The 24,813-nt window shown below is 51.2% G+C and overlaps 7 protein-coding genes across 7 annotated transcripts; 6 read left to right on the plus strand and 1 right to left on the minus strand.

The window, feature by feature from the left end:
- Positions 1–1,413: 1,413 nt before the first annotated feature.
- On the plus strand, positions 1,414–2,223 carry KY384_006706 (uncharacterized protein; the record flags this gene model as incomplete). The annotated part of the gene is made up of 1 exon (XM_044815199.1): positions 1,414–2,223. One exon carries the CDS (start codon positions 1,414–1,416, stop codon positions 2,221–2,223), a length of 810 nt encoding a protein of 269 aa, XP_044668299.1.
- Positions 2,224–3,212: 989 nt separating this feature from the next.
- Positions 3,213–4,663, plus strand: KY384_006707 (uncharacterized protein; the record flags this gene model as incomplete). Its single annotated transcript, XM_044815200.1, has 2 exons — positions 3,213–4,091; positions 4,142–4,663. 2 exons carry the CDS (start codon positions 3,213–3,215, stop codon positions 4,661–4,663), a joined length of 1,401 nt encoding a protein of 466 aa, XP_044668300.1.
- A 1,690-nt stretch (positions 4,664–6,353) lies between these two features.
- On the plus strand, positions 6,354–7,592 carry KY384_006708 (uncharacterized protein; the record flags this gene model as incomplete). The annotated part of the gene is made up of 4 exons (XM_044815201.1): positions 6,354–6,552; positions 6,606–6,812; positions 6,870–7,534; positions 7,557–7,592. 4 exons carry the CDS (start codon positions 6,354–6,356, stop codon positions 7,590–7,592), a joined length of 1,107 nt encoding a protein of 368 aa, XP_044668301.1.
- A 319-nt stretch (positions 7,593–7,911) lies between these two features.
- KY384_006709 (uncharacterized protein) lies at positions 7,912–9,582 on the plus strand (the record flags this gene model as incomplete). The annotated part of the gene is made up of 2 exons (XM_044815202.1): positions 7,912–7,989; positions 8,197–9,582. The coding sequence occupies 2 exons, from the start codon at positions 7,912–7,914 to the stop codon at positions 9,580–9,582; spliced, it is 1,464 nt and encodes a 487-aa protein (XP_044668302.1).
- Positions 9,583–9,602: 20 nt separating this feature from the next.
- Positions 9,603–12,392, plus strand: KY384_006710 (uncharacterized protein; the record flags this gene model as incomplete). Its single annotated transcript, XM_044815203.1, has 2 exons — positions 9,603–9,681; positions 10,123–12,392. 2 exons carry the CDS (start codon positions 9,603–9,605, stop codon positions 12,390–12,392), a joined length of 2,349 nt encoding a protein of 782 aa, XP_044668303.1.
- A 6,565-nt stretch (positions 12,393–18,957) lies between these two features.
- KY384_006711 (uncharacterized protein) lies at positions 18,958–21,099 on the minus strand (the record flags this gene model as incomplete). Its single annotated transcript, XM_044815204.1, has 2 exons — positions 18,958–19,957; positions 19,988–21,099. The coding sequence occupies 2 exons, from the start codon at positions 21,097–21,099 to the stop codon at positions 18,958–18,960; spliced, it is 2,112 nt and encodes a 703-aa protein (XP_044668304.1).
- A 679-nt stretch (positions 21,100–21,778) lies between these two features.
- KY384_006712 (uncharacterized protein) lies at positions 21,779–23,424 on the plus strand (the record flags this gene model as incomplete). The annotated part of the gene is made up of 2 exons (XM_044815205.1): positions 21,779–22,243; positions 22,366–23,424. The coding sequence occupies 2 exons, from the start codon at positions 21,779–21,781 to the stop codon at positions 23,422–23,424; spliced, it is 1,524 nt and encodes a 507-aa protein (XP_044668305.1).
- Between the last annotated feature and the right edge of the window lie 1,389 nt (positions 23,425–24,813).

The raw sequence follows: 24,813 nt of genomic DNA on the forward strand, positions 1-24,813 counted from the left end.
ACGCCAAGACTTCTATCGAAAAGATTTTATGACGAGATTTCTATCTTGATTTTTTGAGATGTTGCCCAAAATGGATGTGTTGCGGTTATGGGATATACATGGTCACGAATCTGACCTACTGAGTCCTTCTCCACCGCTCGTGATGCCGTGAGATGCATTGAGCCGCGCTTTACGCGCACTAGAACATGTCTAGCACAATCCCCATTGGAGGAATACCATGACAGCTTGCCGAAAAACCCACCATGACTTCTCTTTCTTGCAAACGATGACCATGCATTTCTTTCTTTTCGCTGCGGCTCTCCTATTCATCAGTACCATATCTGCAGCATCCATCCCATCAGGATCAACCAATGCATCAACACCCCTCTCAACCCCCCAACCTCCCATCAGTAACAACGAGGTCCAATGCGCACGGGACTACGAGCCAGACTTCGACGCTTGCGACTGCGCGACAGCACTCCTCTCATGGCCGCAAGACAAAGATTCCTTCGTCTTCGCGGGCGCCGACCTAGACTACACCTCCTACAGACTGTGCGAGGCGTCCGTGTATCTTGATCCCTCGAGCGCCTTGGATTATGTGTCTTGGTGGGATATCCAGCTTGGCTGCACTCAGATCTTCAAGAAGTGTATGTTGGATGTGCCGTTGGCGAAGCTACGTGGTGGCCATGTGAGGGTGGGGCTGGGGGGGAAGGTTGTGGTCGGGCTTGGGCGGACGCAGCATCATGGTGGATTGGGGTTGAATGAGACTGGGGTTGTGGTTGGGGGCTCGAAGTTGACACAATGAGGTGGAAATGGGCGTGCTGGAGGGGCTTGGCAAGGGTCCGTCAGAGAGCTTGACGCTGCTGGGAGATTGGTTTGGAGACTGCACAACGGAGAAGAGAAGCTCAGTACATTCCCACGTTTGCTAACCAAATCTGACTCCTCTATCCTTGCTTGCGACTATTCGGCTCAGCACCTCGAGTTTCGGTCTTCTGCTGAATCTTTGTGTCTTTCTGCCATTGGAGAGCAACGACTGGTAAGGCATGCCCTTCTGCATCCATACCCGTCTGTGTAGCTTGTGCACAGAATATACACAGCTTGTGCTTTTATGCAAGCCAGGGGAGAGTCCGTGCCAAGAGAATGAGATTCCCCCGCCCCTCCCGCTGCCCCTCCAGCCCCTCACAGCAAATACGATAGAGCGTCGCTTCTTCGTATAACTTGTGAGATATCGTTGTCAAGATATTTGGCTGATCTTGGCTGGTGTAGTCTAGCCGCTGATACAGAGCAGACGAGGTCGCCTTCATCATTCCTCACTTTTGGTAAACCTTTTTCATCTTCTAATCCAATCTCTCCCCGAAGATCACCGTAGCCATGGCCGAAGAATGCCAAACTTGCGATCGCGAATTTTCCAATTGGCATGCTTGTAGACAACACATGAACGCTCTTGACCATTGGGCTCCAACCTACGAATGTGATGGTTGTGACGAGGAATTCAACGACCCGGATGAACGAAACATCCACATGGACGAATGCGGCCACGAGCGTTGGGAGTGCGAGACCTGTGATCGCAAGTTCGCCAGCCCAGGGGCCCAAGAGCAGCATATGAATGCTGTGGGACACTGGGAACACTACTGCCAGTCCTGTCGACGGAACTTTGACAATGCTAACAATCTTCGTATGGTAAGTCATTTTTACCAACTCGAAAAGTCGAATCCAACAAGTGTTTTCAACGTGCTGACATCACTCAAGCATATGAATTCGAAAACTCACCGTGGCTCTGACGTTCCATGCCCCTTCTGCCGGAAGGGTTTCACCACGGCCAGCGGCGTATCTAACCACCTTGAGACTGGGTCTTGTCCCAACGCCAGCGTAGTCAATCGAGAAAGCATCTACAAACTCATAAAACAACGCGATTCTCAAGGTCTATTCACAAACAAACTCCTCGAGTGGAAAGACGACCGCGAGGAGACATGGTCGACTTCTAACGCGTATAACGGACATGACTACGAGTGCTATTTATGTCATCGTTGCTTCAGGGCTCCTGCGCATCTAGACCAGCATCTGAAGAGTCCTGCACACATGCAGCAAATATATCACTGCCCCAATAGCAAGAATTGTGGATTGCAATTCAAGACGCTGGCTGCTATGTTCAATCATCTGGAGAGCGAGTCGTGTAGGTTCACTAAATTTGAGGCAGTACAGCGAAATATGACAAATTTCTTCAATGGGGGTCAAGTCAGATAAGTTTGACTGCATGAAGATTTGCTTGCTTTTGAAGAAGACCGTGGACGAGCTTCGCTGGTACGACGTCTTCTACACCGATTTTTTTTAACATTCTTTGACGCCATGGAACTTTATCATTGCCAGCTCTGCCGACAGGTGTTGGCGACGTACAACTACATGATAGTACTCAGTATTCTCAGGGCAGCTTATGAGAATAATTCTCAATCTTTTCAATGTTGGCGTATACGGCTGGCAGAGTATTAATGGATTGCGCAAAGTACAAGGGAAAGCTGTACAACTTGGAACATATTTTTCTCGGTCTCATTTTCATCAAACATACTGTCTCATCAGTTCAGCTCTATTTATACCAGTATACATTACTCATCAACCTAAGTGCTATCGAGCGTCTATGTCTGTCGTTCTGCAACCTCAACCTGGAGCGGCCCTTCTGTTCTTCTGCAAGTATTCACACGTCCACACAATCGCATTCGACCTCAATCGACCCTCCTCGACAAGTTATCCATGCTTGAACAATCTATCCCCTGGAAATACTTTTCCTCTTCCCTTCATATTGACAAAGTTGACGCTGCAGCCTTCGCCTACTTTGAATATTGACTGATTGACATTGACACAATTATAACCCCCTTTATATCCACACTAGCGGAGTGGAAACGCTATCAGCTAAGCTCAAATCACCTTCAATACTACACTTGTTGAATAATACGAATCCCCAACTAGAATGAAGGGCAACCAGTCGTTTGGACGCTTGTTGTGCCCCGCCGCACGGGTTCACGCCATCTGCACAGTCAGCCGCGGGGTTCCGGTTACTACGTCTTTGAGCACCTATATCGATATGCTCAAGCATTCCTGATATTTCTTTCGTTAAGATGTCTAGATACGTTTTCGGTGGGTGATAAATGCTCTGTACAGCCAGATTCAAATTCAACATCAGTCTCTGCTCTCTCCACGTCCACCTCCAAAGAAGCGCACCACTGAAACACTACCGTAAGATGTCGTCTAAACAGCATTTCAACGCCGTGGTCATCGGCTCTGGTCAAGGTGGCACACCCTTAGCAGGCGCCTTTGCCAAAGCAGGCAAGTCTGTTGCCCTAATCGAGAGCACCCACATTGGCGGCACTTGCATCAACGAGGGATGCACACCCACCAAAACCATGGTCGCCAGCGGACGAGTCGCATACCTCGCTCGCCGCTCTCAAGACTACGGCGTCAATCTGCCCTCTGCCCCAACCATCGACATGAAGAAGATCCGCCAACGCAAGCGCGATATCGTCGATAGCTTTCGCGGCGGCTCAGAACGGCGAGTCCAGTCCTCCGGTATCGAATTGATCACAGGGACGGCCAAATTCGTGGATCCACATACCGTGACTATCTCACCTTCTTCTCCGGCAGAACCTGAAAAGACCATCTCAGCAGATCAATTTTTCATCAATGTGGGAGCACGCCCTACCCCCCTCGTCCTCCGTGGTCTTGAAAGCGTCGATCGCACGCGCGTGCTAGACTCCACCTCGATCCTCGAACTTGACGTCGTGCCCTCCCACCTCATCGTCCTAGGCGGCGGACCCATAGGTCTAGAATTCGCCCAGCTCTTCCGCCGCCTAGGCGCCGCCGTGACAATCATACAACGAGGCGCGCAACTAATTCCTCGCGAGGACCCAGACATCGCGGAGTCCATGACGGAGATCCTGGAAGAAGACGGCATCACCATCCTCCTCAGCACCAAAGCGACAAGCATATCCACCTCTGAATCATCGCCTATCGTCCTCTCCGTCCTCTCCAGCGACGGCAACTCCCACGAATTGCAGGGTTCCCACCTCCTCGCAGCCGCTGGCCGCGTACCCAATACCGACATCCTAGCCCCCAAGCAGCGGGTATCGCCCTCGACTCCCACGGCTACATCAAAGTAGACGAGACCCTGCAGACCAACGTTCCGCACATCTACGCCCTCGGCGACGTCAAGGGCGGACCTGCTTTCACGCACGTCTCGTACGACGACTTTCGTATCCTGGCCGCCAACCTGATTGACCCTGGGCCGGGGAGGGCGGGGAGGGAGGGGATGAAACGCACCACCAAAGATCGCTTGGACTGTTACGTCACGTACACAGACCCCCAACTCGGCCACGTAGGCCTCCATGAAGCTGAAGCACGAAAGATTCACGGCGATGAGAACGTGGCGGTGGCGAAGATGCCCATGGCGTATGTGGCGCGCGCGCTGGAGTGTGGGGAGAGTAGGGGGGTGATGAAGGCTGTTGTTGAGAAGGGAGGGGAGGGGAGGGGGAGGATTCTGGGGTTTACGTGTTTGGGGTTGGAGGGCGGGGAGGTTATGGCCGTTGTGCAGATGGCGATGATGGGAGGAGTGACGTGGGAGGGAGTGCAAGGGGCGGTGTTTGCACATCCGAGTTTGAGCGAGGGGTTGAATAATTTGTGGGGGTTTTTGGAATAAGGGGGAGGATAGATGGGGGTGAAAGGGGATGAGGAAAGGGCGATGATGGCAGGGAATAAGGGAGTGCAGGAGGTGAAAGAAGGAAGGAGCATTGAGGAAAAATAGTTTGATGTGTACATAACAGATGGCAAGGAGAGTAGCCAAGCATCTCAAAGCCGCATTCTCGAGATATTTGTGTACAGATATCATTATTGCCACGATAACATCATGGGGTGCAGGCTCAACTGGCTATTTGGCATTGTAAAACTTTGTTCTAGCATGATTGTCTTTGTCGACCGAGAGGCGAGGAGACTGGGTTTGTGCATGTATGTATGTATGTATGTATGTATGCGAGTGAGGCCAGCTGCGCTGAGATATAAGGCCAGCAGGTGGACGAGAATGCTATTATATTTGGTCATTTTCTACACATCCCAAGCAACACCTACTCTTTCGCACAATCTCAGACGCAGCTGCAAGTGCCCTTTGCAAACAAACAGCGCAGGTCCCTCTTAAGCTCCGTTCGAACTCTGCAGGTGGTGTAACCCTACTTTTGCTGTTGTCTTATGATCCTCCATCTGCGAGGCTGAGCGTTCATTTTCTTTGCGTGCGTATTTCTGCGATATCAAGTGTTTCATTGTCATATTGTCATTATGCATAGAAGGAAATACGGGGTCTCGGGAAAGGGCGGCGATCTTGTGGACTCGAATTCGTGAGCGTATGAAGAAGATGCCATTATACTCTATGGAGTCTTTGTGCGTGTGCATGGAGAATGAAATAAGGAGTTGGTGGGGTTTGTGGAAACGGTATCAACAATTGCAGCCGCCAGCTGTGGGCAGGCGGGGGAGACGATGTTTTTTTTCATGCATTGACCTCGCTCATCACAATCTTGGCAAGTCGCCGAAGAACGGTGCGAGGGGCTGGAAGTGTGGTGCTATGCGGTCTCAGTCCTGGAGAGCTGGCTCTGATCTTGTGAAGTGTTGCAAGATCTTCTATTGTCGATGAGTGAGTGAGTTCTGGGGGCGTAAAGAGAGCGGAATGACTAATGTCGATTCTATCACATGAACTGCATTTCTTGGTCGTACCAGTGGCTTGATGGGTTGGCTACTCAGAATGATTGAAATGTAGGGGCAAGATTGCTTCGATGACAATCAACAGTGTCACTGACGCAGGCCAGATCGGAGATGGGTCATTCACACGCCGACAACTGGATTGATGGTCTTCAAGATGAATGGGGTTGAAGAATCCGGATCTGTATGCTCGGCGTTTATGTTCTGGACTTTACGGACTTTGTCCAGGATTCTGTACCTTGCATTAGTGCTCACCCAGTCGCGAGTTTCTCCAGATGCGGCTTAGTGAATGACAAAGCGAGTACAGATTGGTATAGCTTCATGCACGTGGCGTGGAAGGCTGCATTTTGGAAAGTATAGCTAGCTATGTCAGGCAATACTCTCGACAAAGGCCAAGAGCTGAGAAGAAAGCTGAGAAATCTATATCCATCTGGACGGACGCGGATTGAAAAATCCTACAAACTCCTGTGCACCGACCCCGACCAGCAGGATGGATTTGAGAATATATAAGAGGGCGCTCTGGATGCAGATTCCGGCGACCATAAACAATCGCCCTTCTTCACTTGTTTTGCAGATCTCGGGGATCAAAAGCAATCATCATTCTTCAACTACCCAGACACAAATCTTCCACTACATCAGAGAACATGGCGACACCTTCTCTTCCTGCTTCGCTCCAAAGCAGCGTCGATGCCACCAAAGTTGAGTATGTTCAGCTGGGCAAGTCTGGCCTTCGGGTCTCCTCACCAATCTTCGGTACCATGTACATCGGCAGTAAGGACTGGCAGGGCTTGTGTATTGAAGAAGAGGAAGGGTTGAAGCTGTTGAAAGCAGCCTGGGACAGAGGTGAGGAGATCTTGCATGGACCAACCTCATATCACGCTCTGACAGCGCAACAGGCTTGACCACCTGGGACACAGCCAACGTCTACTCCAGCGGTGTGAACGAAGAAATCATCGGCAAAGCGCTCAAGAAATTCGAGATACCACGACACAAGGTGACCATCCTGGCCAAGCTCTATGGGACAGTGCCAGAAGAACCCGGCATCTTCAGCTGGATGTACGAGGCGCAAATGCAACAGAGCAGGGATTACGTCAACAAAGGCGGTATGCACACACCTGTTGCACCCACCAGTACCCCAAGCTAACACTCATTTCGCCCAGGTCTCTCCCGAGGCGCCATCTTCAAAGCCGTCGAAGCCTCGCTCGCACGGCTGGGGACCAGCTACATCGACCTCCTCCAAATCCACCGCTACGACCCGACCGTTTCCCCAGAAGAAACAATGACGGCGCTGCACGACCTGGTCAAGTCCGGAAAAGTGCACTACATCGGCGCCTCCTCAATGTGGACGTACCAATTCGCGCGTCTCCAACACGTGGCAGCCATGCACAAGCTGACCCCCTTCATCAGCATGCAAAACACGTACAACCTATGCTACCGCGAAGAAGAACGGGAGATGAACAAATTCTGCAATGAGAGCGGCGTTGGTTTGATCCCGTGGAGTCCGCTATATGGCGGGCTGCTGGCGAAACCGCTCGGGGTTGAGACGGAGAGGAGTAAGTTGAACAAGGCGATGGCTGGGAGAATGGGTGGGGGGGTGACGGACGCGGACCAGGAGATTGTGAAGAGAGTAGAGGAGGTGGCTGTGAAGAGGGGTTGCAAGATGGTGCAGGTTGCGCTGGCGTGGCTGAGGGGGAAGGGTTGCGTGCCGATTGTTGGTTTGAATAGTGGGAATGTGGGCAGGATGGAGGAGGCGTGTGCCATTCGAGGGCTGCAGCTTAGTGAGGAGGAGATGAAGTATTTGGAGGAGCCGTATGTCCCGAAGCCGGTGAGTGGACACTTTTGAAGAGGAGGAAGAGGAAGAGGAAGAGGAAGGGGAAGAATGAATATTGAGATAGGGGCCACGTAGGGGGCCGCGAGTGACGTCATCGACGGCCATGTAAGCACTATTGGGGCATTTCTTATAACGTGTATTTCTTTCCTCCTGATACCGTGTTTGTTGGTTTCAGAACATTGCGTGCGAATGTTTTGAATCGAACTGCGTTTCATATACAGAATAACAGGACTACTGCATCGTGTGTCCGAAAGGGGGAGTGCTTCATGTTCGTTGGTGAAGATGTTTGTGGAGGGAGACGCCAAAAGTAATGAAAAAGGCAGTCGATCCACTAAACATGTTGCCATCCTCTCTGCCTTCAGTCAGTCAATATGACTTTTCCGAGTCGTGGGTGCCGTCCATGCAAGCAGCGTCGTGTGAAGGTACGGCTTAAGAAAACAACAGATTTGGTATTTTCTGACTCAAACTAGTGCGATGAAGCTCGCCCAACTTGTGCGCGCTGCAAGAAGGCAAAGATAATCTGCGATATAGTTGAGGAGAACAATGACGCCATCTTTCTCAATGAGAACGAGTATGCAGTCGGCAAAAAGAAACGCCCACGGGGACCCAACGTCAAGCCCTCGCTGACAATTAGAACTCACTCTTTGCCTTCCAAGTCTACCGCCACGAAGAACTCTGCCAATACTTCAAGTGGTACTGCGACAGCTGATATGGTACTCTTCAAAGCACAGAAGATCTTCACACAACCATCGCTTGATGCGTCTCTAGAAGACCAAGCCTTGACATATTACACACGGTGTTATGTCGAGGGGCCTCAGGACGTTCTTGAAATAATGGATGGACACACCAAAGTCGTCCCTACAAGCCAATGTTACTCTGACCCTTCTTCAGTCTTGAGCCTGGCGATATCTGCGGTCGCACACGCCACATTCGCACGCGCTCAAAGAAGTCAATTCTCCCTAGCCAAAGGATATCAGAGCTACTCAAAAGCGTTGTGTAAGACCAACCTAGCATTGAAAGACCCCAACGAGTCAAAACTGGACGATGTCCTTCTCGCTGCGATGCTGTTGAGCTTCTATGAGAACTCCGTCGTTGGCACAACGCCGGAACCTTCGAAAAGAGGTATTGGAAAGATAGCTTCGCGAAGTTTTGCTCACCACGACGGCGCAATGGCTATGCTCAACCTACGACGACAACAGCCTAGGCGGCAAGAAAATAGTGTCGAGCTCGACAAGCTCGTGCGGCGCCAGCTAGTCAGATCGTTACTGCTAAGAAGTATGCCAGTACCGCCGTGGCTTCGCGACGGCGCAAAATACGGAGAGATTGGCTCTTCTCTCGAACTAGACCGCTGCATGGTAGAGACCGCCAGACTGAAACACAGATTCAACACTGCCTTAGTGGAGTCCTTCATGCCCGGGATGGCATTCAGCAAGGAGCACTTTCGTAAATGCCGCTCTTTGCTTACCGAAGGTCAAGCTCTGGAAGCATCTTTAGCTTCATGGGCCGATCGTATGTCGAGCGAAAGCTGTTACAGCACCCTTTCAGTAAAGGGTGAGGACCACTTCGGAGTTGGCAGCAAGTTATTTCGTGGCACCGTCCACATATACCCCACTGCCGGTCACGCAGGGATGTGGAATCGCTACCGAGCCCTTCGTCTCATCAGTAACGATATCATAGCTCGACTTTGCACCCCTCTCATTCACGACGCCCACCCCACCGCAGCATCAATCCAACTCGATGCAACCCTCCAACTCCAGAGCCTAGCGGATGACCTGTCCCTGAGTATACCGTACATGCTCGGATTGGTCGAGGTTGGTGCGAAGCAAGATACCACCGTTCTGAAGAAAGTACCCAGCTCCTTGAAAATTGCTGTCAAGGCCAGTACGGCGTCATTCTTGGCGTGGCCCCTGGCGATGGCGACCATGGTTGTTGGGCTACCCAATCAGCATCGACTATATCTTAAAGATCGCTTGCTGGACGTGAGTGATATTGCTGACGATGGTGTGTTGGAGAAAATCGCAGCTGGCTTTGCGCCCACATGATTTCTGTGGCTTCATTCACCATGGACTCGACGGACAGCGATGGAAGTTTTTCCCCTGAATACTCCTCAGGCGCTAGGAAAGACCTTCAAGCAAAACTACGTACATCAGATTTCATTCACCTGAAGTTCCATTTGGGGGTGCGAGTATCTGCTCGAGCGGCTCCACAGGTGCTGCGTTGGTTGTTGGATGTCTCTCTTCACAACACCAAGAGCTGTTATACGCGACACGAGCCCAATGTCACAACATCTACTTAATGGATAACCTGCTGAACAATCTCCAATCATTATACTGCTCAAATTATTTCGACAGCGAAATAGCTCGATGCTAAAGCGGTAATTGGTTCGGGATATTCCCCTGTAAAGCGCGAAATGCACCTAAAGCCAATCCTCCACTCTTGCACCTTGACAAGCGTAGCTTCATTGCTTGTTAACCCCTCCTCGACATCCAATAGCAGCTTTGGTGCTTTGGCATCGTCAATCAGCGCTTCTCTAAATGCCACTGCCAACAATACGAATGTCGGCGATACTCTACCTATCCCAGGTCTCGCCAGGGAACTTCGCCTAGAAGTCGTCCTCTCGGATGCACCACAGCAAATTCCCACTGGCCCTGTACAAAGGTTTCTAGGACAGTTCGCACTTGATCTTGCTTTTGATGGTGATGCGGATCTCAATACCATACAGCCGTTCTCAACTGCTGGCCTCGCTGGAGCATTTATCATACCTGTCGAGAATGCGCAATCATTCATCTCAGGCAGGACTGCTTCCACCGTGATTCTTACATTGGCGAAATGGATGAGGGAAGATAATCAACGGAGCAAGGTCTTAAGCTTTAATGTACTGGAAGCGGGAGGAGCGAAGTTGGTCTCTGGGGGGCTCTATACAGAATTGATAACTGTACAGCGCCAGGAAGACCTCATACTGACGATCGATCTCGCAGAACAACCGATCGAAGGTAGAGTCCAGACCTTGATCGGTACATTTGCCAAATGCCTCGTGCGTCTTGGTGATCTCAGGGAATCTGAGTTCGTTACTCTACCCGAGGTGGCTAGAATCGAGATAGGCCCTCCTGAGGGTGCAATACATTATCTATCAGGTCCTGCTGCTGCAGATATCGTTCTGACGGTAGGGGATTGGATCGAAGCGGGCGTTGCGAGGAGCAAGGAGCTCAAATTCAATGTCTTGCATAAGCAGACAGGATGGATTGTTGCGGGGGAGTTATCCAAGCCGGATGGTTCCGTTTCCACGTCTAGTTCAAATTCGACCAACACAGATATCATCGCTACAAGGTCAGTTAAGACCGTCAACTCTTCCTCACTTGACCAGGAATATCCTGAAATCATCCCTGTCGATCGACAACCAGACCTTACAATGACGGTCGAAACCTCAGGTAGAGCGACTCTTGATAGGAAAGTGCAGCAGTTGCTTGGTAGGTTTGCTTTGGCCCTCCAACGGCATGGTGGTGAGCTTACAGATTGGGAACCCGATACCCTGCCGGGGATTGCCACGGTTTTCGTTTCCCCAAACGACCGACCAAAGCATTGGATCTCAGAATGGGCTGCTGCGGACGCCATGCTGACGCTAAGTAATTGGATAGATTTAGATGCAGATGAGAGATATAAAAGACTGGTCTTCAATATCTTTCATAACCAGTTTGGGTGGATCGCCAAGGGCGGCTTATATCCCGACAATAATGGTAACAATGGGACAAATACCACTTTGTCGACCAGTATACTTGTATCGCGCCAACCTATCCAAGACAGAGACACGAATGACATAACCACGATAAGCACGAACAAGACTAACAACAGCGACATGTTCAGTCCAGACAACCATTTCGTCATACCTATACAGCACCGGCCAGAGCTCCACATGGTTATCGATCTCGGAAATGACACAATCGATTGTATTGAACTCCAACCACTCTTTCCTGCATTTGCTCATGATCTCGAGGATGAAGGTGGTCCCCTTAGAGAACGAGAGTCCAGGACGCAGCCAGGCATTTCGACCATTTCCTTGCTACCGGAAGGAGAGGTCAAGGACATAATTTCAAAGTCTACTGCAGCGAACGCTATTCGTTCTTTGGGTGATTGGATACATGAGGACGATGCAAGGTGTAAAGACCTCGTCTTCAAAATCAAACTCGGGTGGAAGCGGCTTGTTACAGGTGCACTGAAGCGATTCCCTCCGGATGGAAACACCGCAAACACATCCGTGAGCGTACTAGTCTCGCGCCAGCAAGACACAATTGACACAACAACAACGAAGACAACTACGTCCATCGTAGGTACGAACGACACAACCCCAATCGTTGCGTCCATGACAGGGATTCCCGTCCAACGCCAGGACTCGCTCTCCCTAACAGTCGGCTTCAAAGTACCTGCTCGCCAATTTCCACCCTACACCATCCAAAGGGCTCTGGGCAGCCTCGCCTTGCGAATGCAGAGGAAAGGCGGTGATCTCGACACTCTCGTCTCCGTTAATAGCCCGTCAATCGCCATCAAAATCGGGCCTCCAACACCCCCAGATGGCTATATCTCGATGGAAGCTGCCGCTGACGTGCTCCTGACGTTGGGAGATTGGATTGACGTGAAGGAGGCCAGGGAAAGGAGTATGCTATTTGATGTTCACCAAGAGGGGATAGGGTGGGTTTGCACTGGCAGCCTGCGTTCGAGAAGAAGCAACACGGTCACGAATGATACGGGGATCGTAGCGCAGGATGTTGTACCTATCTCTCGAGACGTGCATGTCACACCCATGTCGGATAGGATCGACGGCGCCTCACCAGATACGCAGCCGACAGAACTCTCATGAAGGGGGAGGGGGTGTAGGGATTGTAGGGAGGCCAGAGGATAAGTATGTTTCTTGATACACAACTCTCAAGATTGATAAAAAATGTTTAAAACATACCCTGAATTTCCAACAAAAATATCACAGAAAAGCTGCTAAAGCACCCCACACTTCTACCCACCCATCTGCACACTTTATTTTCCCACGCCCCGTTCCCATCATAACACAAACCCCACTGTTGCCTCCTCTCTCTCTCTCTCTCTCTCTCTTCTACACCTCCAGCAGACACACGTACACCCCACCCCACCCATTGAGCCAACCACACCATCTTCACGCACGCACGCATGCATGCTCATCTCTAATCCAAATCCCCTCAATATCTGTGCAATCTGGAAAAAAAACCTCTCATCCAGCCCACCCACCCAATCAATCAACCAAGCAATCGTTTGCATGGTACAGACGCTGCTCTTCCACCCTACCACCCCTCCCTTACCTTAACCTACCACAACACCCCCTTTCCCTTACGCAGCTGTCACCCCTACGTACGTACCAATCCCAGCTCTTCTCTGCCGCATAATAGACGCTCAATCCATCCACTGGTTCAGCCCCTCAGGGTTGCGATCCCTCTCTTCTTTGAATATATGAGGACGCTCTCCGAGCTCTTTCTCACATGCCGTTATAAGTGCCTGCTTGGTCTAAGATCCCAAGTGCGGGGGAGGGGGGGGGGGTTGAGGGATTGAGGGATGAGGCTGAGGGGGAAGGGTCGTGAGGAGGAATCGTACGCTTGGCGTTTCCATCGGAGCCACCACTGTCGTCAGAACAGTCGCATTCTGTGGCCTCGATAGGATTGGAGGGCGAAGGTTGTGATCGGTGTTGACGGTAAACAGGCACAGGAGCGGTAATTTATTTGAAAAGGTGGCTGAGTCAGCAGCCGCTAGAGCTAGTGTATCTTATGTATTTAAAACATCGCGACGGAGGGACGGAGGGACGTTGCAGAACGGTCTGCATAAACTCAATTGACTGGCGGAGTGCCATTGATTCGACAGCTATAGCGCTAGATGACGCGAAAACTGCGTCTTATGTTATAATGGAGCGAGTGGACGCTCTGTGCTAATTTAGCTCTCCCTCCAGGCAATCGTAGGGATTCGCTCGCTGGTATGGTGGGACAACAACAATAGGCTCAGATAGCGCGAAGGACGTTGAAATTAGGACGAACATTCAGCACGACGAATTCGCAAATGAATGGTCTACATTCGTGTCTCATGCCCCTTCTTGGTGCACAACGCAGCCTTATCCCTTTTTGGAGATTTTCCTCTTCCGAGATCGGAGTTGCTGAGGGGATCCCGTATTTATACTTGTGGGAAATGATGGGGGGGGGGGAGGGGGAGGAGGTGGAGTTATATGGGTCCATGTGTCGACACCCCCAGATGTGTGTCTCCACAATGGTAAGCCACGGCCGTGTAAGGCTCCACCGCAGATCTCCTGAGTGTGAATACTTCCCTCAGCCGTGTCGTTACTAGATGTCTTGGAATGCTCGAATAGGAAGTCTGGCCTGTGTTGAATATTGTGTCATCAAGACTAGAGTCTGGTGGATGCTTTGAATATCAAGCCTAGGCTGCGTACCTTTTCGAGTTTCTACAGTTAGCGAACGTCGCAATGGGGTTTTTTGCATCCAGTCGGCGATATGGACCTATTAAAGGATGCTCAAGAAGCTGGGTCTCTCTCTTACTTGGCCTAGGAAGAAATTTGCACGCCAGCCTGCTGACCGCTGCGTTTTGCTAGCCAAGCGAATCGTGATTTGCTGTAGAAGTGAATGACCCCAAGCGCGCATCTTGGTCTTCAAGTTAACTTCTCGGAATCATTTCATGTAGCGATTGATCGTTCTCTCAACATTATGCCCATCAAAATGCGAATTGAGGCCGAAGCTTTGCCCGCATGATACCTTGTCTTTTCATGTTTTCCCTTTTCATACTCATCGAGTTTGGTGTGTCAAAGTAGATCGAAATACAATCATATGGAGGGAAATGTACGGCCTTCCGAATGGCCTCACACCCCTGAGTGAATTTCAATAGTACTTCGCTGCTGTTTATAGAGCTTGATCACAACCATGCGTCGAGTGCTGGTCACGACGAGAATTGGCTCCCTCACCGCCTTTTCCGGCCACTCTTCACGACTGCCTTGAACTGTGAGCTCTGGACATTCGCCGAGACGGAAAGCGAACACTGAGTGCCTGCTGCATTGTCTAAGTACAAGATCCTCACGGATACGTCCTCTCCAACTCAGGCATGTGAATGAATTATTGTCAAAACTCCGAACCCGTCTCTTTTACAGCAAACTGATCTGAGAAGCGCTGTCACCATTTTCGTATCTTTGAAACCACTTGATTGACCAGTCACAAAATGTAGTATTCAGTATCTCCGAATTCCCCCACCTAAATTCTCATATCTCAGCTAAATGAATGCGCTGACATCTCTCCAATCCCTGCAGGTGCATCGACACGATCGAGAAAATCATCTGCAAAGGTCCAGATTGCGCGAAAGTCTTGAACACAGCCTATGGCGTGATAAAATGTGATGAAAATAAGAGAAACATGCGCTGCAAAAGCAAGGGAACGCTCGAAACGCCTCGCACTACGGCCTGGGAGTGCACTGAATGTGTGAAGAAGAGAGCCGATAATATTGCGCAGCAGAAGAAGGATTGTAAGAAGCCGGGAGGGGGCCAGATGGGATGATGGCGATTATTCATTGCGAAGTATTTGAGGAAGCTGGCTGGCGAAGGGTATCACATGGCAAGTTCCACGGAATCTCTCATGGGGTTGAGTGAAGGGTTTCCCTTCTCGTTCATTGATATGATTGCTAATATTTAAACAGACAGCCTCTATAAACAGTTGTCTCTCATTCGGAGGGGGATTTAGCGACAAAATTTACTTGCTTTTTTTTAATTTCTGGTTCGGAGGAGAGGCTATCCCTTAAACAAATCCCATTTTGCAAACAGTATCACTGCAAAATGCGTTCCACATTCCATTCACTTTTTCTCGTGGCCTATAATCTAGGAGCCACTCTCCACTCCCATGAACATCACAAAGCTCCTAACCCGGTCCAACCTCGACAAGAATTCTCCACAAACCAACGGCACAACCACAGCTACGACCCCCATATATGCTCCTTATCTCCCCATCTCCACCACCACGCTTACTTACCACCCGTTCACCTCCTTGAAATAACACTCCATCACCATCAACGTCGTCTCCATCGCCAACGTCTCGTACGAAAACACTTCGACCAGATCATGGCAACAACGCTACAGGGAAGTGATACATGCCATGTCAAAAGTCCGCACTAAATCCGCAATGAAGCCATCCACGTCCCCATGCAAAGTCTTGATGACAAGAGCAAGCAGAGGCCACTATTCACCAGGCATCCATTTACAGGGCCCATCGAATTGCCGAAATCCTCGTGGCTGATCTGCCATGAAGAATTCTCGCGCAGGAAACCTCCATCCAAAACACGCGCAGTGCAATGCATCACATCGACAAAACCGGCTCTCACACATGCTAAACTGGTTTTGGATACCCCGCAGCGTTGCGTGTGGATGTGCGAGCCTCAACTTCGCGATATCTGATGGTGCTGAGGAGGGGAAGTGATTGAGGTGTGAAGGGGCTTGCATTAAGCCGAGGGGGAAGAGCTGTTGCTCCGTTTTTGGAGGGGGGGCTGCGGTTTAGTTTGGGTAGATCGTCAGTGAGGGGGGGAAGGGGGTATGACTCACTCTTGCTTCTTTCGGCGGGTTGAGGCTGCAGTATGTGTTGATGAGTCTGAGGACGAATACTTTCTAGCGTTTGTCTTCGCGGCTAGTATTTTTTGGGGGTTGAGAATGTACGGTGCTTTCTCTTGTTGTTGTTAGGTGATGAGCTGCTCTTGCGAGCGTGAGTGCCGGGCCCATATCATCCTCATATCTTAGTAGGCGCTTATCAGCCTTCTTCCATTGGTCTCCTTAGTAGCGTTATAATAGAATCCAGCACTCCCCCTCACCCACACTTATAACAAACAAAAATCTACGACTCGCATTATTGAAAATCTTGAGGTTCCAGGCCTTGGGATTTTGTGGACAGTAGGAGGAAGATCAGAGGTGGTGAGAAATACAATAGAGGGCAATGGCGCTTCGATGGGATCAACACAAGTACGTCGAGGGCTGGCCACTGGGATAGATGAAGGAGAAATTGCTTACAGCCTAATTGATTGGCTGATTGATTATGTCATGTCCCAGCCTGACCAATCATCATTCGCAACTCTCTGGGCGGCTAGCCCAAAGTAGCATCACTCGATCAGGATTAAACGGTACTCGATTTACGTTTGACCTCGGCAAAGCAGGATTGAGTCTACGCCACATTTCTCCACTGGGCGCACCCGCGGTGTGCGATTTCCCAAGCGACAACTGCGCATTATGAATACTGTATGCGTATAATTCAGACCATCTCCCCCGAATCCTGCCCCTGAGTTTACTGCTCCAATCTCAAGAGGACACTCTCGCTGTTCGACATTACTGTAATGATGCTCCGAGAAACCAATTGCATTGGATTGATGTGCTAGAAAAAGCACATATCCCCCGATCACTATATACGCTGGTAATCAAAACGCCGAACTAACTCCAACCCCAAACGCCGATATTCCCCACACCCCGTCCCCTCATAATCGCTGCTATATACACGCTAATATCGTACATCCTCCTAATCCATACACCAATACCCTCGTTCCCTCCAAAAACATCGTCGGTCACCGTGCCGTAACGTGTCTACTTCCCCCTCTTGCGCATCGCCCTTGTACGGGCATGCCATCCCCCCTCTCTTCCTCTCCTCCTCGCCTCAGCACTTAATAGCCCTAGGCGCCCGTCTCCCCAAAGAACGTCGACTGTGGCGCCAGCAACGTCGGGCCCGTCCCCGCCCCCATTCCCATCCCCATCCCCATCCCCATCCCCTTCGCCGCCTTCGCTCTGGCGATAAACGCCCCCATATCCACCGTGCTATCCACCAGCACCGGCTTCAACCCCGCCACCTGTCCCTGCCTGCCCAGCGCGACCCACAGATCCCTGACGCTGCCTGGCGTCAACTTGAAGGCGAGGCCTGTAGCCTCGTCCATGTAGGGAGAGGGGTGGAGGAGGGAGAGGGGGATCGTGTGCGTGCTGTCGGTTTTGACGTAGGTGTGCTTGGGGAGGTGGAGGTTGTCGGCCAGGTGGAGGGTGGTAGAGGGGGAAGGGGCGGAAGGGGAGGAAGGGGCGGAAGGGGCGGGGGAGATGGGGAGGTGGGTGTAAAGGAGGCGTGGGTTGGATTGGGCGTACACTGAGAGTGTCTTGCCCGCTAGAGAGGAGAGGATTAGGATTTCGACGGTGGAGGTGGCGGAGGAGGAGGGAGGAGAGATGATGACAACGGGGTGGTCGAGGGCGTTGGGGTCGAGTGGGAGGTTGGAGAGGATGGTGGGAGAGAGCTGGCTGGAGGGGAGAAGCCAGTGGATGTCGCCTGGTTGGAAGGCGCTGGTCGGAGGAGGAGGCATTTTGGAGGGCGGGATGGAGATTGCGGGAGAAGAAGGAAAAAAAAGCAGTGGGAGATACGGGGGAGGAGAGCGAGAGAGAGAAAATGGAATATGGAGATTGCAGAGATGGAATTGAGTGGACGGATGTATAGTATTGATTGCTCAGTGATCTATGCTGCTATACAGTGTCCGCAAAGATCATCGAGTTGGGTAAAGGTGAAGAAGAGAAAGAGAGAACAGAACGCGAGGAAAAAGAAATAGGACGGGGGATTGGGCGCGTGAGGATGGGAAAGTTAATTGAGGGCCAAAGAAGGGAATTTCAACGTTGTTGGAGACTCAATGCAGAAATCCCCACAGAACCGCGTCAAGCGTCTGGGACACCAATCATGGGAATGAGAAGGGAGCCACAAAGGTTCAGAGATCGTCTAGGAAACCAATCATGGGAGTGAGAAGAGAGCCACAAACGTTAAGGGGTCTCAATAGAGACAAGATCCAATTCAAAATCAAGAAAGCTAATTCAATGTCGTATGTGCTCAATGCAGATATCACCACATGAGGCCCATCAAGCGTCGAGGAGGCCAACCACGAACACTCCCAGTGAGGTAGACATTTGTAGTCCGCAGCATAATGCTGGCCGAAAGTCGACTTGGAGACCACGCCCAGTCAGATAGACATTTTGATTTCGCGGCACAATTCTGGCCAAAAGTCGACGTGGAGACCAATCATTAGAAGTCCAAGTATGAGTAAGCTAGATAGACATATATCATAGCCTCGTAACGTGTTAGGCAACCAATCACAGCAAGGCTCAGCAAGGCTGAACCCCTGTTCCTCGTGGTCAGGGCTTGCTGTAAAGTCAATCACCCGGCACTTGGACGTGTAAATCCGAGAGACTTTCGAATTTTCGAACTTTATCCTCGAGGTGTCCATTTTTGGACTCCAAAGGCCTCCGATTTCATCCTCAGTGGCAACCCTTGGGGTCTTCAGACCCGGGTAATAGAGTTGAGCCCTGAAGACTCCCTTATTTCCCCGTAAGAAAAAGACACTATTTCCGGCAGACTCTGGGATGCCTAATCTGCGTTAGGCTGATTGTCATCTTCACTGTCATCGCCACCCATGTTCTGGTAAATCTTCTCCAGCATAGCTTCGATCTTCTTGTTCTGCTTCTCCAGCGCGCTGAACTTCGCATTGATCTCCGCACCGCCATGCTCGTGGAAGAAGTCCGCAACGGTGTCCGCGAGCCCGTTCATCGTAGCGAACGATTCCTTCCGCTTCGATGGTTTCAACTTCCCACTGCTTTGCCGGCGAGGTGGTTCCGGCTTCAATGACGGGCCACTTCTTGACCCGGCTTGAGTGTGGTGAGCCTTGGCCTCTTCCAGCTCTGACACATCATCCGCCACGACCTGCGGGGGGTCGAAGTCGAAGACTAGTTCTATGTCGCCATGGACGGAGAAGCGAGAGAAGTCCCACCAGCGTACGAGCTCGTGTGTCCATTTGGATAGAGACAAAAGCGTTTTTCGTCCCCCTATGTGAGGGTCCGAGTCCGGCCAGAGGCTGTGGCGTTCCCAGATGGCTATCGCAAGGAGGAGAGGCGCGTTGAGAAAGCGGATGAGTGCGACGTTGATCTTGTGGAACCAGCGTGGCGAGGCAAATAGCTTCATCGGGAGCACCAAGCAGAGTGCTAAGATGTTGAAGGGTGGCATGTAAGCGAAGATGGAGTCGCTCTTGACACCTTCGAAGGTGAGGACAGCGCGTCGGAATTGGACCTCGGATGAGGCATTGGACGCGATTTTGGCGAAGGTGCTGCTGAGCATCGAGACGAGAATTGTCAGGAACAATGTGTTTCCCAAGAATGCAAAGGCGACGAACAGGGTTGGCCCAATGATCGGATGGAATTCGACGGACTTTTGTATGCCTGTACCGTCTAGGCCGAACCATACGTAGAGCATCCATTTGGAAATAGTCACATTGTCGAAGACATCACCACTGAGCCAAGACAAACTGAGAAGGAAGCCCCCGAAGCACCAGATGGCAAGTATTGTGAGCAACAGGAAGTCGGACATCATCGTCCTGAGCGACACGAAAAGCATATTCTCCGACATTAGGTTGAACGCTAGGCGCGGGATGAGGACTGGTGCTGCTGCGGATAGAATGTCTAAAGCGGGAGCGGCAGACCGTGCAATGTTGTGTGTCGCTAAGGAATGCATGCGGAGGGCGAAGTAGACGAGGAAGAGCCCGGCGAAGAAAGCGTCCAAGAATGACCAGAGGTTCTGGGTGTAGCAATACCACCCATGCTCTAGCACTGATGCGAACTCGTCCAAGACCCAGCCAAGGGCGTAAATGCAGAAGATCAGTTCATAGCCTGTGAATTTCACGTAATTCCGATTCTGCATGACCAAGACGTAGAGGACCAATAGCACGATGAATTGGCAGATGTCTAGCAAGTTTCTGGTTCGTGGGACCATCAGCCGATACTGATTCAGCAAGGGGGCATCTTCAGGTCGATAGAGCATGATGGGTTTGTACTTGTATCGATCTGGTAAGATATCAAGAAAGGAAGAGGGAGTGTAGATAATGCGCCCCACGTAGATAGCATCCATGACCTTCTGAGAGGCCGGAGAGCTTATCAGTAGTTTGCTATCAGAGATGATCGCCACCTCCAATGCTGTTGACTTCTTCTCGTAGGCTGCGCCTCTTTGGGCAGCCCAACCGCTTGCCCGGTTGCTCTCCTTGATGATCTCTGGAGGGGCATTCTGGAAGGGTTTGAAACCGGCGACCATGATGTTGCATAGCAAACACAAGCCATCATTTCCAGGATGGTCTTCATCGAAGCGGCGGAGTATCTTGAGCGCCACCAACTCGCATAGATGTGCCCTAGTCGTATGGACCGTCTGATGTGTCTCGAAATCCTGTTCGCGAAGAAATTGCAGTTTGTTGACGAGCAGACAATAGACAATGGACACATCGCGGATCTCCCATAATCTATTCACTAACGGCCTGACGACTGAGACATTGATCCTGGGTGCCCTCAGTTGATCTAGAGAATAAGAGTCGTCAAGACTGACGATGACTTCTTGTCTGACCCTGTGAATGTTTGCATAGACAGGCAAATTGGCAAACGGGTTGGTAGAGCATTGGAAGTCTGGAGGATGATCGACCAAGGCTTCGTCGGCCAACAGCGGGCGTCTCTCGTCTGCAGATCTCGACCTCATGGTCTCATAGGCGGCAGAGCGGCTTTAGCGTAACCTGGGGTGCAGTGTCTCGAAGAGTTGGATGGATCCACCGTGCATAGTGGCGACCGGTTATCGTTCTTGTTGGGTGGCACTCATCCTCAGAAGATAGCTCAGCGTCCTTCACTCCATCTACGGCCTTATATGTCTGGCGTTGGGTGGCTGGTGATGCAGTGACTCGGGGGGAATAGATGGATGATGGCCATTCACTCCAACCCCGAGTGAGGAATTCGCCCCGTAGGGCTGAGGCCAGAATCGGCGCTAAACGGAATGGACGTTTTCTCCCGAACGGGCCTAGCGCGGCTCTCCACAGTTCGCGCGCTAGGGCTGCGTGCCTTAAGCCCTAACGCCGGGCTGATCGTGTGATCAGCACGCAATAATTCCTCCAGATTTACAAAAGACGGCCACTTTGACAAATGTCGAATTCATCTCCTTCATCCTGCATATACGCGACGCTTGTAACTTTCCCCTGATACATTACACAATCAACATGCAGAAGCTGAGCGCATATTCACTGTGAGCTCTGACCTCTCCCTGTCCCCTACTTAAGCTCCCATCGCCCTGAACGGACACCCTCCTCTCCCCTTCCTATCCGAGCATCTCTACACCTGGTACACTACTCTCCTTTGGTCTTCCCTTGGTCCTCCTTACACTCTACGCAATGTACAAGAATGCACCCTCCCCACCGCCTCCTGTCAATGGCGCCAACACTCCGCCCACTTCCGTGAGCTCGAGTGGCCAGGAGCGGAAACCCAACATTCTTTTTATCCTTGCCGATCAAATCGCAGCGCCCTTGCTGCGCGTACACGATAAGGAGAGTCGGATTAAGACTCCGCATATTGACGCGTTGGCAGAGAAGTCCGCCGTCTTCACCTCGGCCTATTGTCCTTCTCCTCTCTGTGCTCCCTCCCGAGCATCACTGGTCACCGGCCAGCTCCCAACTAGAATCAATGCATTCGACAACGCTTCGGCACTGAGCGTCGAGGAACCTACATATGCACACTACCTGCGAGGCAATGGCTACCACACGGTGCTGGCCGGGAAGATGCATTTCGTTGGCGACCAGCTACATGGATATGAGGAGCGATTGACGAGTGATATCTATCCGGGGGATTTTGGTTGGTATGTACAAGAAGTATACAAGCAAAGAGCTCAACATGGTGTTCAAAGATCGGGATGACGGTTTGAGCGTCAACAACCGGAAAGACATGCATGCTGATGGGATACAGGCGCGTCAAATGGGACGAGCCCGACAGACGACTCGAATGGTATCACAATTCGTCCTCCATCCTCCAAGCGGGCCCCTGCATCCGCTCCAATCAACTTGATTTTGACGAAGAAGTCATGTACAAGGCTACGCGCTACCTCTACAGCGCCGCTCGCAACCCCGAGAGTGATCGCCCATTTTGCCTCACTGTTTCCCTGACACATCCTCATGATCCCTACACGATTCACTCGGAGTATTGGGATCGGTATGAAGGGGAGGAGATCCCCATGCCTCAAGTCAGTATTCCCAAGGAAGAGCAGGACCCTCATAGCAAGCGGCTTCAACATGTATGTGACCTAGAGCGCGACGACATCACGGATGAAGCTATCTCACGTGCTCGGCGGGCGTACTTTGGCGCTGTGAGCTACGTTGATGACAATGTGGGCAAGCTACTCAAAGTGTTGAAAGAATGCAAGATGGATGATAATACGATCGTCATCTTCTCGGCAGATCATGGTGACATGCTTGGGGAACGAGGCTTATGGTACAAAATGTCGTGGTTCGAGGGATCTGCACGAGTACCTCTCTTGATCTCTTACCCTCAACAATGGGCACCACGCACCATTTCTCAAAACGTCTCTACCCTTGACATCCTGCCGACACTCGCCGAGCTTACGGGTGCCGAAATCGATTATCGTCTTCCACTTGATGGGAACAGCCTTGTGCCCCAGCTTCATGGTCAAAGCGGTGTGGATACTGTCTACGGGGAATACATGGGCGAGGGCACCATTGCACCTCTGATGATGATCAAGCGCGGGCCCTGGAAATTTGTCACCTGCCCCACGGACCCGCCACAGCTTTTCAACCTGGAGAAGGACCCAAAGGAGCTACAGAATTTGATGACTGTCAGGGACAACTTTGAGGTCGAAGCCATCGCCGAGAAGTTCACCAAGGAAGCTTCTGAACGCTGGAACATGAAACAGATCACCGACACTGTGCTCCGTAGTCAGAGGAAGCGGACGGCATGCTGGAATGCCCTCACGCAGGGAAGGTTTGAGAGTTGGGACTATCAGCCAAAGGAGGATGCTGGTCAACAGTGAGCCTTCCACCTGAACTGTAGTATGACTCGATCATTAGCTTGCTAACAAGGCTCGTCCAGATACATCCGCTCACAAGCCACCCTCGACTCCCTGGAGCTCAAAGCCCGATACCCACCCGTCGACGAACTTGGACGGGAGAAGAAACGAGGCCATGCACAGGCCAATGCCGGCGCCTGCAACCAATGAGGCTCCACTACACAACCACACATTTCCTATCGGGATTCATCTTGGCATTTACGGGTGATGCAATTTCTATTTCTGTCTGCTTGATTATGCATTTTCTGCGAAGCGAAGCTACATGCAGAACTAATAGACTACGACACGCGCTCAGGCGAACGAGAGCATTGATAGATAAAAATGTCATCACCATAACCATATCAAGAATGAAAGCATCAATGCGGTTTAGCGAGCGAGCGGGTCATAGCAAAGCATGTACGCATCCTCATTCCTCATTTTTGCAAAAGCATGTCTGGTCAAAAATCTGCTAGTCTGTAATCAAATTTTGCACTTGTATATAGCATGCATAGCTAGCTCAATAACGGCATCCTTGCTGCCTCAACCAAGTCCCCCTTCCCCCCTGACCATTTCAGCTACAGACCCTTTCCTCTGATACCACTACTACCCTACGATCACTAATACTGCATCAACAATGTCAGGGCAAAAGCTTATCTGCACCTCTCACCGCTCCCCTGCATTTCGGAAGCCGTCGGAATGATCTCACCAAATTGATGCTGACATGGGCCGGAAGCGGCTGTTGATGCCATAAGCTATCAGATGGCGTGATCGCTCACCACCAGCACACCACCGCCCAGCCTTACCCCAACCAATCGTGACAGCTCACCGCAACCGACAGCTTTCCCCACAATACGCGTTCCTGACAGCCTGCTGGCCCTGCCTGAACCTTATCGGGTGTTGATGTCGTGGTGGCAGTCAGTCACACCATCGATGACGCCAGGAATTGGTTACAGTGGTACTGTATTGAAAGATTATGCAGGTGAAACCCGTTTTCGGGGAGATCACGCTTGCAATTTGAATGTGAATTTTGATTTCTTGCTTCGATAAGCTGCGGGCTGGTGCGGGTGTGGGTGTGGGGTTGCTGAGATAATGGAAGGGGTAGGAAGGGGTGGGAAGGGTTAGGAAAGGGCGGGGAGTGAAGAACAAAAAGGTGGTGGATATGTCTCGCTACCTTATCAAGAGTGGCGTGGTGGTTGTTGGCGCGAGAGAAATAGATGGCTGAATTGCCAAACAGTCCATCGAATGCCCTCGCGAGAGTGCTGGGGATCCGCTTTTGAAGGACGAGATGGGGGGGAGAGCCCGTCGTACCCATTCATACCTTTGGTTATGCTACCTTAGTCTTAGGGGAGACGGGCCTTCTTTCACCCTTCATCA

This window comes from Bacidia gigantensis (genome assembly GCF_019456465.1).
Source record: "Bacidia gigantensis strain McMullin 20006 chromosome Unknown contig_249, whole genome shotgun sequence".
NCBI lineage: Eukaryota > Fungi > Ascomycota > Lecanoromycetes > Lecanorales > Ramalinaceae > Bacidia > Bacidia gigantensis.